This window comes from Vanessa tameamea, chromosome 21, assembly GCF_037043105.1.
Source record: "Vanessa tameamea isolate UH-Manoa-2023 chromosome 21, ilVanTame1 primary haplotype, whole genome shotgun sequence".
NCBI lineage: Eukaryota > Metazoa > Arthropoda > Insecta > Lepidoptera > Nymphalidae > Vanessa > Vanessa tameamea.
Genome location: NC_087329.1, coordinates 10,163,173 through 10,176,108, shown reverse-complemented (window position 1 = coordinate 10,176,108; position 12,936 = coordinate 10,163,173). Strand labels below are relative to the sequence as shown.

The following is a 12,936-nucleotide window of genomic DNA, read 5'->3' as shown; positions in this document are numbered from 1 at the left end:
CTAATTCTCGAAGGTTCGATAAAATTCCGATTCGAATTTTTATTTTTATACAATAAAGAAAGTATTAGTACAATATACAGCTCAATTATTATGAACTGTGTTGATAGTCAGTGTTTATATTACATTTCTCTAAATACTTCACAGTAAAATTAATAGATAGTAAATATTTTGCAAATCAATAAATCTTATATAAAAAAACAGTGTATCAGTTATAGTTTTAAAAGCAGAAACTCGTAAACGGGCAGGGCCGATATCGTAGTGCACTTTGTATCTTCATTCTTATAGTCTGATAAGAGTGGTCTCATCCTCAGGCAGGTTTTTTGTAATTGAAAAAAAAAATAACAACAATTGTTACCTAATAATATTTATTATAGAGACAGTACATTCGAACCTAGTTCTTGATGATCTAGTGTCAAACAAACTAGCCACTATACTGACAAGGCATTCGATGTAACAATATCCCCAAAATATATTCGGCAAGTATAAAAACATTATTATACAATTAAACTCTAATGACATTACATGTATGTTTCAGTTTTCATTTCAGTATAAAGTAATTGGATTATGTTGGAAAATGTCTTTTTCTGATGTGCCTTTTGAGGTGAATTACAACACTCAATTTAGTCTCACTCGGTCGTAAAATTAAGACAAGAAAGTTGACTTATTGGTATTCTAGTTGGTACAAACCTAAGAGAAAGCGTGACACGTTTCCGAAGGAAGCCTTTTCATCTTTGATTATTTGCCCGAAGGCACCGCCTTTCAAATATACGTCACTGAATAGACGCGCTGAAAGCGGAAACATGTGAACAACTACTGTTTTCAGAGCGAGTGTACATTAACATTCTGCAGCTTACATTGCCTTGAATACTTCATCAATATTAAATTACGTGTCTACAACTCTGTGTTATTTTCATCGCATCTGTCAGTGCAGTGTAAGTTTAAAATACTGACCCAATTCCCTGCCTTACATGCAGGTCATCATTTTAGAACGAGGAATTGTTTGATATTCAATGTTTTCAAATTAGCTTAACTTACTGGTAAATAGTAAACGGTGCGTTCACCAAAGCGCTTCAGAAGAAACTCTACATATCTTACACAATTTACTGCAGCCCTGTGTATGTGATTTGAGATATAATATCGAAGGAGCTTAGATTAGTTTGATTACACGTCCGACTAAATGTCACAAGACAGGATTGGCCAAGTAGAACATCATCATAGACTTTCACTAGAGACTGGTAGATTATACTTTTGCAAAGTGGGTGCTTAGGTTAGTCAGTGGGATATGTTACGTAAATTAGATGAGTGAGTAATATGACAAGCTCGAGAGATTTGATTGCTAATAAATTCGTATGGGACTCGCCGGTGCTGAGCACGCCTGATGCACCCCAGCTTACCCATACTCACTAAAAACCAGCCGTACCTATTAGGGGGCATCGCAGGATCGTTCGCGCATGCTCCCGGTACTGATGGTTGGCTCACCTTTGCGGGCTTCCAAGCTAGAAGAGTTCCCGGAGACTATAGTTGTCATTTGGATTATTATTGCCTTATAAAAAAATCAATAAAAGATTTATTAAGAAGCTTCTTTCCTGCCTAGCAAGTATTAGTCCATTTAAATATTGTATTTATTACGTATACATAATTATTTATTTCGGACACAAAAAACTACCACATAGTATAACCAGTGCACAGATTGAGTTAACATTCGACCGAACCTAAACTTCACATAAGTTTACTTCTTAATACATATTCATGCAGTTACGAGTGCTGTCAAGTTTGCGGAGAGGGAGGCGGATCGTCCCCACAACTTCGTTACAAGCAATCGTTCATACTCCACTGCCCACTAATTCCCCTTAATTGCTTTTCCTAGTTCAATCGCCCAAAGCTTGCTCGCTCCAATAAGATTGTCATCCTCTTTAAGATCAAATAGAAATATTAAAAATATTACTAATTCTAGTGAAAGAGTCGAGGGTTACCGAAGAATAAAGTAAAACAATCTGCTGGCTGAGAGCTCTTCTGTTTAGAAAGATTATTCGGACATTAAGGATGTTTTTGATTGTCTTATCACGCCGTCACGATGTGAATGATGAATTATAAACGCGAAACAAACACATTAAGTTGCCATTGTCTGGGTTTGAATCAGCAACATTTTGTTCAAGGCTATATCCAGTCCTTAGTCCTTATTACAAAAGCTTATGCTCATGTAGAGTGGAGTGGAATCATGACTTCTTCTTAATTATATCACACAGCTTGTCATATCATAACGGATAAACTTTATCAGTCTCCGAGCGAAATCTGGTAGCGCGTGTGAGTAAGCTCGTTGACTACGAGTTAATTCGTTCTAATACTCTAGTACCTAATACTTTCAATATTTATTAAACTTCCACAGAGATTCCCTGCGCTTGTCTATATATTTACTTATATTTTAATTTGCTCACAGCTATTTATACAACAACATTAGCGTACATTGGACAAGGGCTGTACTCACATTACAAGCATTATTTATAACTGAATGTAAGTATAAGCACTATATTGTTTGAAGATTGCCTACGCGGATGCATCGATAGTCGGGGAGCTTTATTGTTCGTAATCCCTTCTCCTGATTCAAGCCCCTATCATGTATAGCGTGTTAGAAATTCGATGGTGTCATTCTTTATATCTCATATGGTTATTGGGATCTATATTTCCGTACGGAACGAGTCATCTTTCTTTGGAGCTCTATACTCTATATCTGGGTTGTCGCACATGAGGCGCGTGCATTATTAAAATGTTTGTCACAGCTGCTTACAACATAAACTAGTGCTCGTACCGTGATGTGGAATAACAACGATTTATAATGTAACTTTCGATTTGCTCCTGAATACGTGTATCGCTTATGAAGTCGGGAACACTCTCCTCGGAGACATAACTTTTTGCATCAACGGTTTCCAATTCGAGTTTGTTTTTGTTTTATAGATATTATTTTAGGATTTTTGGGGAATTATCTTTTGTTTTTACACGAGAGAATAATTTTCAAGCCTGTTTCAAATATTGACTTGAAGTTTTAATTTATATAAAATAACATTGCGCGTAATTAATTTTGATTGAGAATTAAGACGCGAAAATCCCTTTTTTATTTCCCTTTTATTAATATCCACCTACAATATAATATTTAAGACAAATTATGTAAGCTAGTTCAAGCGGTTTCTTGATTAATGAATAATAATATTAAGTAGTTAGTTCTATCTTCCTAGGAATGTCAGATATCCGAAATAATAGCGCAACTGTATAGTTTTGGTTGGGTAATTACAGTTTAACAGCTTCATAAACGCTATGATCTCGGTGGAGGGTATGTAATGTCTCTTCGTTTGAATGCTCAAACTGTTCTATGTTCCAGTTTAAATATCAACTCACCATCAAATCGACATAAGTTATTTCTAAATTTGTCATTTTTGACATAAAAAATACTTCTGAATCATGCGCATTTATTTAACTTTATGATCCTTTACGATTTGCGTTTCAAAGATTCGTAAATTTCTATTTGAATAGAAATAATTTCTTTTAATTTGATTTAGGTACCAATAAAAAATGCGTCTTATAAACAAAGAAAATCATGAAATTATTTTCATTGTTGCAGATGACCTTCCCGCAGCTTCCGACGAGTGACGAGAATCTAGAATGTTGAGAACGAAGAAGCGAATGCACCACAAGAAGTACAAAGTGCGGTAAGCTATGCGCCAATGATCAACATGGTAGGCGAAGGCAGCCGGGACTCGTCGAAGCGTGCTCTCCGAAAAAACGAACCGTCCATAATCGACGAACCCAATTGCTGTTTTATCTCACGCCGAGAAGACTCGCGGCTGTTCTGCTGCAGATGTGCTCACAAAAGACGCGCGTCACCACTCACTTGTCTGGCGATATGCTTTCTAGTCCTAACCTACAACTTACTCGGAGGGTTTCTATTTCTTGCTATAGAAGGCAACTCGATACCAGAAGAGACATCAGTTGCAGCATCAAAACCGAATTTAAGTCAGTCGCAGAGTGGAGACCTCCGTTCGAGAACAGTCGAACGTCTCTGGTCTATAACAGAAGACCTAAACATTCTTTATAAAGAAAATTGGACGAAGCTAGCTGCCAAAGAGTTGATGGATTTTCAAAGGGTTCTAATGAAATCGATGCAGACTGGAGACACACCTAGTATCTCGACCCACTATGATGCTGTAGACTATCGCTGGACTTTTGCTGGCAGTTTTCTTTACGCACTTACTTTGATCACAACAATCGGTGAGTACTCAAAATGAACAGATATGTTGAATGTAATAATAGTCCATAATAACATTGTCCCAAGTTGAGCCAACTGAGCTGAACAAAATGACAACATTCTGTTTTAAAAATATTTTTTTTGACTTATTTCAGCAATTATTGTTATTAAATTTAATTTTTTAATTCACAATTACCCCTGTTGTGAATTGGTGTCTTTTAATAATTTAAAGAAAAACCAAAAGCTTATATTGTATATCTACATATTTTTTTCGTTTAACCTAAAATTTAGAATGTATACAACTCATCGTTAATAAAGATAATTAAGTTATTAAAACGAAGCAATCAAACTTTGGATTGGAACTGGTTTAATTTTATTGCAAGTACATCTTATTACTTTATACGGGCTTTGACAATAAAAGTAAAAGGTACTTTTGTTTCAGGACATGGAAGCGTAACTCCAAAATCGTCAGTGGGCAAGGTAGCGGCGATACTGTACGCATGTGTGGGCATACCACTAATAATGCTGTACCTGTCGACTATTGGCGAGGCACTAGCGAGGAGTTTCCGCTCTCTCTACTCCAAACTTTGCCCAGCGCGCCTTAAAAGCGGTGACTTTCATTCAAAAGCGGATTGCCTGAGCCGATACTCTCTGCCTGGCGTCGAGTGCAAGCAATTTGTCGATTGTGATAGAAAAGAAAAACTTTACGATCGTCAAAGGCGAACGCCGTTTCAAGCCGCTTTAAATCTGGACAGTTTAAATGGAGGTTATCATTGGACGTGCCGGGACCACACGCGAGTGCCAATCCTAATTAGTTTACTTTTAATCATTCTATATATAGCTTTAGGTACGTTCTTATTTCACACGACAGAGAGGTGGAACTTAATAGATGGATGTTATTTTTCCTTTTCGAGTCTCGCGACGATAGGCTTCGGTAATTTAAGGCCTGGATTATACGCCAGCACCGTGTCCGCGAAGGCGGAGGACATCGCCATAGGCGTGTGTTGTATATATATTCTAGTGGGTATAGTAGTGGTAGCTATGTGTTTTAATCTCATTCAAGAGGACATGAGCTCGGCTCTCCGCGGTTTTACCGCCCTCTGTACAGGAAACTCTAAAACTCGCGCAGTGCACAGTGTAGAGAAATGCGATGAAAATATTTCCATGGCCGTCGTCTCCTGACACAGAGAGACGGCCGAGGTGCCGTCTATAAACTGCCACGAGAAGCGGGCTCAAGTAAGCTTCAAGATTGATAGTGCGAACCCGACTAAGTTCAACAGCTTACCGCGAAGAAAATCATCAGCGTACGGCGAGGAGAGTTTCCAAAGGAATACCCCGGCTCGCCGGTCTGCCGGTCACGCGGAGAGATGCGTGGAGTATTTCGTGCCGCGCAGTTTGAGCGAGTTCAATCTGAGTTGCACGGGCGTAGGTGCTAGCGAACTAGTGGCGGTCGGCATCAACGCACTGGGCGACCGCGCGCGTGCTCGTCGCGACAAGATGGTCACTTTCGAGGACGAGAACGCCGGCGTGTTGGCCGAGAGTCGCGCGCTCGCCGACGACGTGTTTATGTGACGTCACGGCGCCGACGAACTAACCATAGGTCTGTTGATTTGGACAAGATTTGTTATATTATAATAAACTTAAAGTTTTACAATTAACATTATTTTTATTTCTCAACATGAATCAAAAAGTAGTTTATGGGCAACGTTTCTTAATACTAACTCCTATATTAACTTGCTATTATAGATATTCACCTTTCATTTGTCTAACCGTACATCGACACCGAAATACAATACCATTAAATATTACTCAGTTGTATCAGTAATAAATTCATGGCGATTCAAAAAGGTTTTCTGTAATGTGTACTTGAATAAATTACATTTGATTTGGTACAACGATAGAAATACCGGTATAAATAATTAATGTTCAATTACACACGAGATTGCAGGTCTATAAATCGCAATACTACTTATGAGTCTATATAAAAGATCAAAAACCGTCCTTACAAACAGAACTTCAACCTAATTTACAGAGCTGATATTAATAAGGTTGCGGCGGGCGGAGCACGACGAACTGCTGAATCAAGATGTGCTTCTACGGAGAGTAAAGTTGCAGCTGTGTAAGAGAGTCACTTACTTTGAATAAAACAGTAAAACGGACGATCACACAATATTTTTACTTAAATAAAATTAACTAACGAACTAGCGCGGTATATATACTTGGTAGGGTATGATTTTGTGATTGAGTAATTTTTTTTGTATGATGTATGATAGATTATGAGAAGATTTGCAGTTTATTCCAACACGCCGCTCTAATGCGGGTTAGTGTAGACACGCACGTCTGGCAGCGTTTTATCTGAAAAGTGAAGGTTTCCCCACGACGCCTCTCGTGACATGAATAATAAACACAAATTGATCACATGTAAACTCAGCCTGCCCGGATATGAATCCCTTCAGTTGTATCAAAGAATTAAGTGTTTTAACCACTGGGCCACCTCGGCTCAATGAAAATCAAAACAATGTAATGTGTATCATATGATACCATGTTTTGTTAGGGCTGATAGTAGTTGATGGTCCACCTGATGGTAAGTGGTCACCACCGCCCATAGGCATTGAAGCTGTAACAAATAATAACCATTCCGTACATTACACCAATGCGCCACCAACCTTGGGAGCTAAGATGTTATGTCCCTTGTGCCTGCAGTTACACTGGCTCACTCACCCTTCAAACCGGAATACAACAATACTAAATATTGCTGTTTGGCGGTAGAATATCAGATGAGTGGGTAGTACCTACCCAGACTGGCTTGCACAAAGCCCTGCCACCAAGTAAAAATAAATGCAAACAAGTCATTGTGGTGAATATTGTCTCCAAACCGACTTGATTACTGCGTTAAAAGCTTTAAAGTTACTATAAGAGGGAAGTTTGAAGCTTGAGCGAAATGGATCGACAAATCGATACAAAAGTGGGTTAATCTTGCGAGAGAAGTCTCATTCGATGAAATCGTTACTGGAGTGAATATTTGAGATCCGGCATTGATAAACATATTTTATATTATCTTTGATGTTTTGGATCTTTGTCTTTATAAATCTCTATGTCACAAATCTTTATTTTTATTTATTAAACAATAGTCAGTGATCTTTTTAAAAATCGTCTCTATATTGGTCTATCCATTAGCGAAACACTCAAAGTTCAAATATCCAACGCTGATAGACATCCAAGGGATATTTAATCCCAGAAGGAAAACATTCACGAAAGACGATCGAAATATTGTATTGTCTGTTCTACTTCTTTTCTCTTTGTTTTAGCTCAAGTTTTTACAAATGATGTCGCGGTTACAAGCACCTTTTAAATATGATCTATAAAACAGAGGGCCCAGACCCTCGTCTTGGAAGTAGTGTCTTGTGACTTGAAAGTAGTTTTATCAGCTGGTAGCTTGTCAAATGTTACAGAAGCATCGCTTAATGTTTTTATTATAAAACTAATGAATAATCGTATAACCTTATGCCAATCCATTGCCAAATGAAGGTTTCATAACTGAATAAAATATTGTATTAATGTTAAAAAATATATATGCATTTGATAAGATCTCTTTCGTTGGTCTCCTACATGAGTGTTTCCAATTCAATAATGATATGCCCTTTCGTGTAGTCTCGAATGCAGATTCTCAATTCAAGATTCTATTAAATTCACTTGTTAGCATGAGTGAGTTTAATCTTGTAACTGAATTTTAAGTCAGTTCAGTTCAACTAAACTGAGTTAAATATTTTTACTTTATACTTCTGATGAAAATACAATTTGATATTTAGTCAAATTTACTCGATTTAGTACATGAAACATACGCCTTGTTTTTAAAATAGAAAACAGTAAAAACACCGTGGAAATAATATTACATTAACACCTGAGCTTCTACAAATAGAATAAGTTGAACATTTACGACTTACGGTACTTACAGATATATTACAGATACATTAAATGAGCTACTAGTCATGAAAATTGAGTTGTCATATATCCTGTGCCCGTCACAACACCGTCTCAATCATTTATCACGGACGCGACACCCGCAATATAAACCAATATGAACGGCTTTATTGGGCGTCAGACGAACAAGAGTGTATATATACCTCAATCGTACTAATCTCAATTGACGATGACTATATTTTCATTTTATAGCATAAAGCCATTAAGTCACCATGTTAAGGCTCTTGAGTCTCAATAAGACGATACATAGCCAATCACATAAGATTACGACTAGATTTTACATTCATAGTTTCTCAAGACCTCACCGTATCAACACATTTGCTTGTTAAGATGTCATTACAGCATATACTGCGCAAGGTGGATTATGATTGTGGTTCGTGAGTATTTATTCTGCTTAGAAAGTTAGATGGATTCATTTAAAGTTACGCTCCTATACTTATATTTTTGTCACCTGTTCTAGTCATTCGAAAAATTAATAATTAAAGTCACTTTGATCCAGGACGATGCGCTCGACTGTTTTCGCGAGGGGAACGAGCGGGGTGCGGGAAGCTCAAACTAAGCGTTAGTCTCGAATCAACCACGGTTCTTTGTATCTGCCAGGTTTAATTCACGTGAATATTGGAAAAAATGCTTTATTTATTTTTTGTATGTGACATTTGTATTTTGTAAATAACCCTTAGTGGTTAAATGATGAACTATACCCTATTTTGCGAAAGATGCAGCGGTGGCTTTGCATAATGCGGCTTACCATAACTCTGATTCGGAATAAATACCGACTTCCAAATCCAGCAAATTAGAAATGCAGAATTACAATGGCATATTTTTTTACTTTTATTTATAAATAAATATTATTAAAAAAAAAATCTGAATATTGGACATCGAATTAATATTATCTTTATTTCAAAACGGGAATATGTAGTAGAGAATATTTCCAGTTGACTTTGAATTTCTTCTGTCAATGAACTTAGAGTGCGTGTGCCCACATATAAACTCCGAACGTAAACTTATAAGTATAACCCAACCCTAGCAGCTGACATAGCACGCTCGTATTGTTCAAATTGATAAAAAGAGTGGGAATCGTCATCGTGGAACTATCTGTGTTCTTTTGTTTTTTTAAATAATATATGCTTCCGTAATTTTAACTAAGGTAGGAAGTAAGCTACATTCTTGTGCACAACATTTAATTTTAACTTATAGAATACATGTTAAATAATAATGAATATACGTTAAACTTAGAGATATTTTTTCCGTAAGAGTGACCCAGTCAAACATTAAGGTTTTTTGGAAGGGTTATTGCTATTACGGGCACAGCGGACGTTGTAAACAATTATAACTAGACTCTTGTCTAGTCTAATAAGATTTTTACGTTCTCTTATCGACTTATTACATGTAATGTCATATACGTAATGTCATATACAAAACGATAACAAGGAGATAAGATATTAAGTAAACATTTTTTGAACTACAATAAAAAAATCGATAGAATCGGATAGCTAACTCAGCGCAGCGAATGAAACCGTCGTGACTGAAACAATGAATGAAACCTATTGTGACGTATTTTTTTTACCAAAAGGAATATTAATATTTCAGCGAATCTTTAAGCTGAGTAATCTACTACTTTTGAAGTTAACATTACTAGTTATATGGTAAAGCTTATTTTTAAAGGCACCCAATCCGTTTCTCGTTGAAATTTAAGGAACTGAGACGGTTTTCTTTAAGGTTTTACCCGTAAATAAAGCGACCATCTGAAAATCAGTGCTGAATGTGAAATCAGATATACTGAGTGGCTCCTTTCTCCTTATAACTTTTAACTTTAAATTTACATTGTTTGTTTAGGTTGGTAGTGCGGGTAATATTAAAGTTTCAAACTATTTTCCAAAGCATAGCAGAGGAATTAAGTTAATTCAAAATTATAAATAAATTAATAGTTCAATGACTTTTGTGATGCGGTTCGGTTGATAGACCATTATTGATGATTTTGTTGGAAGCGTGGCTGTCACTTGGCCGAATTAATATGTTTGTGGCCGATCTGCGCGGCACGTACTCGTTCCGCCACCGTATCGAGTTAAAATGTATTAGATTATATATACAACACAATACAATGTACTTACATAAATATATATTTTTAGATAATAATAGAAAACAATTATTTTGTATTTTTTTAAGTGACGCTTCAAACTGAGTTTTAGGATTTGAAGTCTATAAATAAACAACGTAATTTGGTTGTTTATTTAAAGGCTTAATAAATCATAATGAAGAAAGTGAATGAGATCATAATATATAAATTATTAAAGTTTTCAACCAATGATAATAGTATTATGATGTCGATTCAACGCCATAGTCGAATCCTTAATCCTCTTGCCATCGGAATAGTGCTATGAATTATAAAATGGTTTTACGCGTAACATAATCGAAGTGCAATTTGTCTCTTTGGCGATTGTACGGAGTTCTTAGTAGAGTAAAAACATGGGGCGCCATTTCATTACTTTAGTTACATAGAAAACATACATAACGATGTCTCCGCTATGTCCTAACTGCGCTCATAAATCTCACTGAAGGGTTTTTCTTCTTATATGTTTTGTAAAATGTACAATACATTGTACAAAACATATAGTGACATGTGTATTGTTCAAAAAATAATAAATGTAAATAACCGTACTGTAAATACATCACACCTAAATCGTTCTGTTCGATTAGAGGCTAAATTAGAAAGGTCAAAGAAATATGTTCTGTCAGCGCGCTGCTGGCGTTTCGTTTAACGGCGGTTCTAGAATTAAAAAAAAAAATTACTACATCATTTACTCAATTCTGTCAATCGGGATGACGTCAAGATATTTATATGAAATAATTATTTAACAGATTCCCGAATAAAACCCTAATGTTAGATATCGGTCGACATTATCGTACGATTACATAAGAGGACGAAGTTAAACTCTCTGAATTTCAAATCTATTGTACAGTTCAAAATGTGAGAACACAAACTCTTCTTATTATTTGTCGTATTCGGAGAGTCATGATTAATCAAAAGGACTCTCCTAGAACCATGAGCGATTCTCTAAGTTAAACTATTCTTCCCTAAAAAAACCAATCACGATTTATTGAAACGACCCGGGATTTGATTTCAGGAATACCAGATTTGTTGCCTTCCAAGGTAGACATCTATCTATCCAGATTTCCAGTAAATAAATAAGCTCAATGTAGAAAAGACACGTTAATTTCATATTGGTACGAAACTCCCTGATCTGATCTGAGGAAAAAGCCCTGAAGATACACGCCACTGGCAGTAGATACAGTTAGTTAAAATGTCATTGATTCGATATTGTTTATAATCTTTTATAAAAAAATAAAAATAAAGCCGCAGCAACGGTAGCTATTATAAGGCAATTTCGCGAGCGGCGTGACAAAGTAGAATGTTTGCAGCGCTTGCCGCTGCGTCACGCGAGCCGGCAGTTTCAATTTAATGGCCGTAACGTTCGATGCGATATTGCTGGGTATCAATTTACTGGAATAATGAACACGTATTTCGCAATCCGCGGCCCGACTGTGTCACGCCGGCTGACTAGCGGCGCTGGCCTTCGATATCGTTAATATAAGTCGTCTTCTATACTTTATTGTGATGTGAAGTGAATCGGTAGCTGAATACTGATTGGTTCATATAGATATAAAATAATATGTCATCTAAATTATATGAAATTTAATTGGTGGAATTTTTGGATAACCAAATATCTTCAAAGATATATGGAAAAGAACTCAAAGAGTTCAATCTTTCAAGATGTTTGGTTATTCGATATAAAATTTTACGCACAAAAGTTAAATTTAAATTAAAAGTTAAATGTTAATGGAAATCGTACAAGAGAATGGTTCGCGATTTATTTAAACGATTATTCCCTATGAAAAAATACTAAATGATAAAAATAAACTAAGAACTTACGATCATAATCGTTTTGATGGCCATTATTTTATTAAATTGTAATTTATTTGAAAACAGCTTCTTCACTGCTAACAAAAATTAAACATTCAGTTAGGATGAGACATTTTTTTTATATATTACTAGTTTCCGCCCGCGGCGTTAGGCAGCCTAATTCCTTTTCTGTGCCCAACTTGTAAGTATACCTCGCGATGTTCAACTGTAGTTAATTTTAGTACTTTCTTATTTAACATTTTTAACTTTGTCGTTTCATGGATTCAAGTCATTTGTAAAATATACATCGGTAAAGAAGGCATATTATTCGATACAAGATTTTATAGATGATAAAAAAGCGTGGAGTTAATACTTGTTGACTTCCAGGCAGGAGACATAACATACAATTATATTTAACTAACATAACTGTATCTTTAGATGTTGAAAAAGAGTAACTACTGAGTTTCTTGCCGGTTCTTCTCGGTAGAATCTACATTCCGAACCGGTAGTAGCTTTACTTTACACAGTTTGTTAAATGACGATTTAAAAGTGCTTGTCAAAGTCTACTTGAATAAAGTATATTTTGATTTTGATGTTTTGGTTTTATAATATTAGTCCGAATAATGTTATACTTAGTTATATAGACTGTAGTTTTACTAAAACAGTGTGATTACTTTTGTCTCTACTTAATATTATAAACATAAGAGATTTGAAAGAACATAATATATTTGCAGTTTAGTAGTATCTATGCTTACATTGCAATATGTAAATTTTATCAAATACAACTTTAAATAAACATATTATATGATTTAACTAA

The 12,936-nt window shown here is 35.7% G+C and overlaps 1 protein-coding gene and 1 long non-coding RNA gene across 2 annotated transcripts in view; both read left to right on the top strand.

The window, feature by feature from the left end:
- The window catches only part of LOC113394719 (TWiK family of potassium channels protein 7-like), a 57,645-nt gene extending 51,973 nt beyond the window's left edge, over positions 1-5,672 (top strand). The window contains exons 2-3 of the mRNA XM_026632144.2: positions 3,614-4,260; positions 4,680-5,672. Coding sequence (XP_026487929.2) covers positions 3,717-4,260; positions 4,680-5,419 — 1,284 coding nt within the window. The 5' untranslated portion in view covers positions 3,614-3,716 and the 3' untranslated portion in view covers positions 5,420-5,672. The remainder of the gene's footprint in view (positions 1-3,613; positions 4,261-4,679) is intronic.
- The window catches only part of LOC135193888 (uncharacterized), a 69,812-nt gene extending 57,302 nt beyond the window's left edge, over positions 1-12,510 (top strand). The window contains exon 2 of the long non-coding RNA XR_010309498.1: positions 12,409-12,510. This is a non-coding gene — a long non-coding RNA (uncharacterized LOC135193888). The remainder of the gene's footprint in view (positions 1-12,408) is intronic.
- Positions 12,511-12,936: the final 426 nt, after the last annotated feature.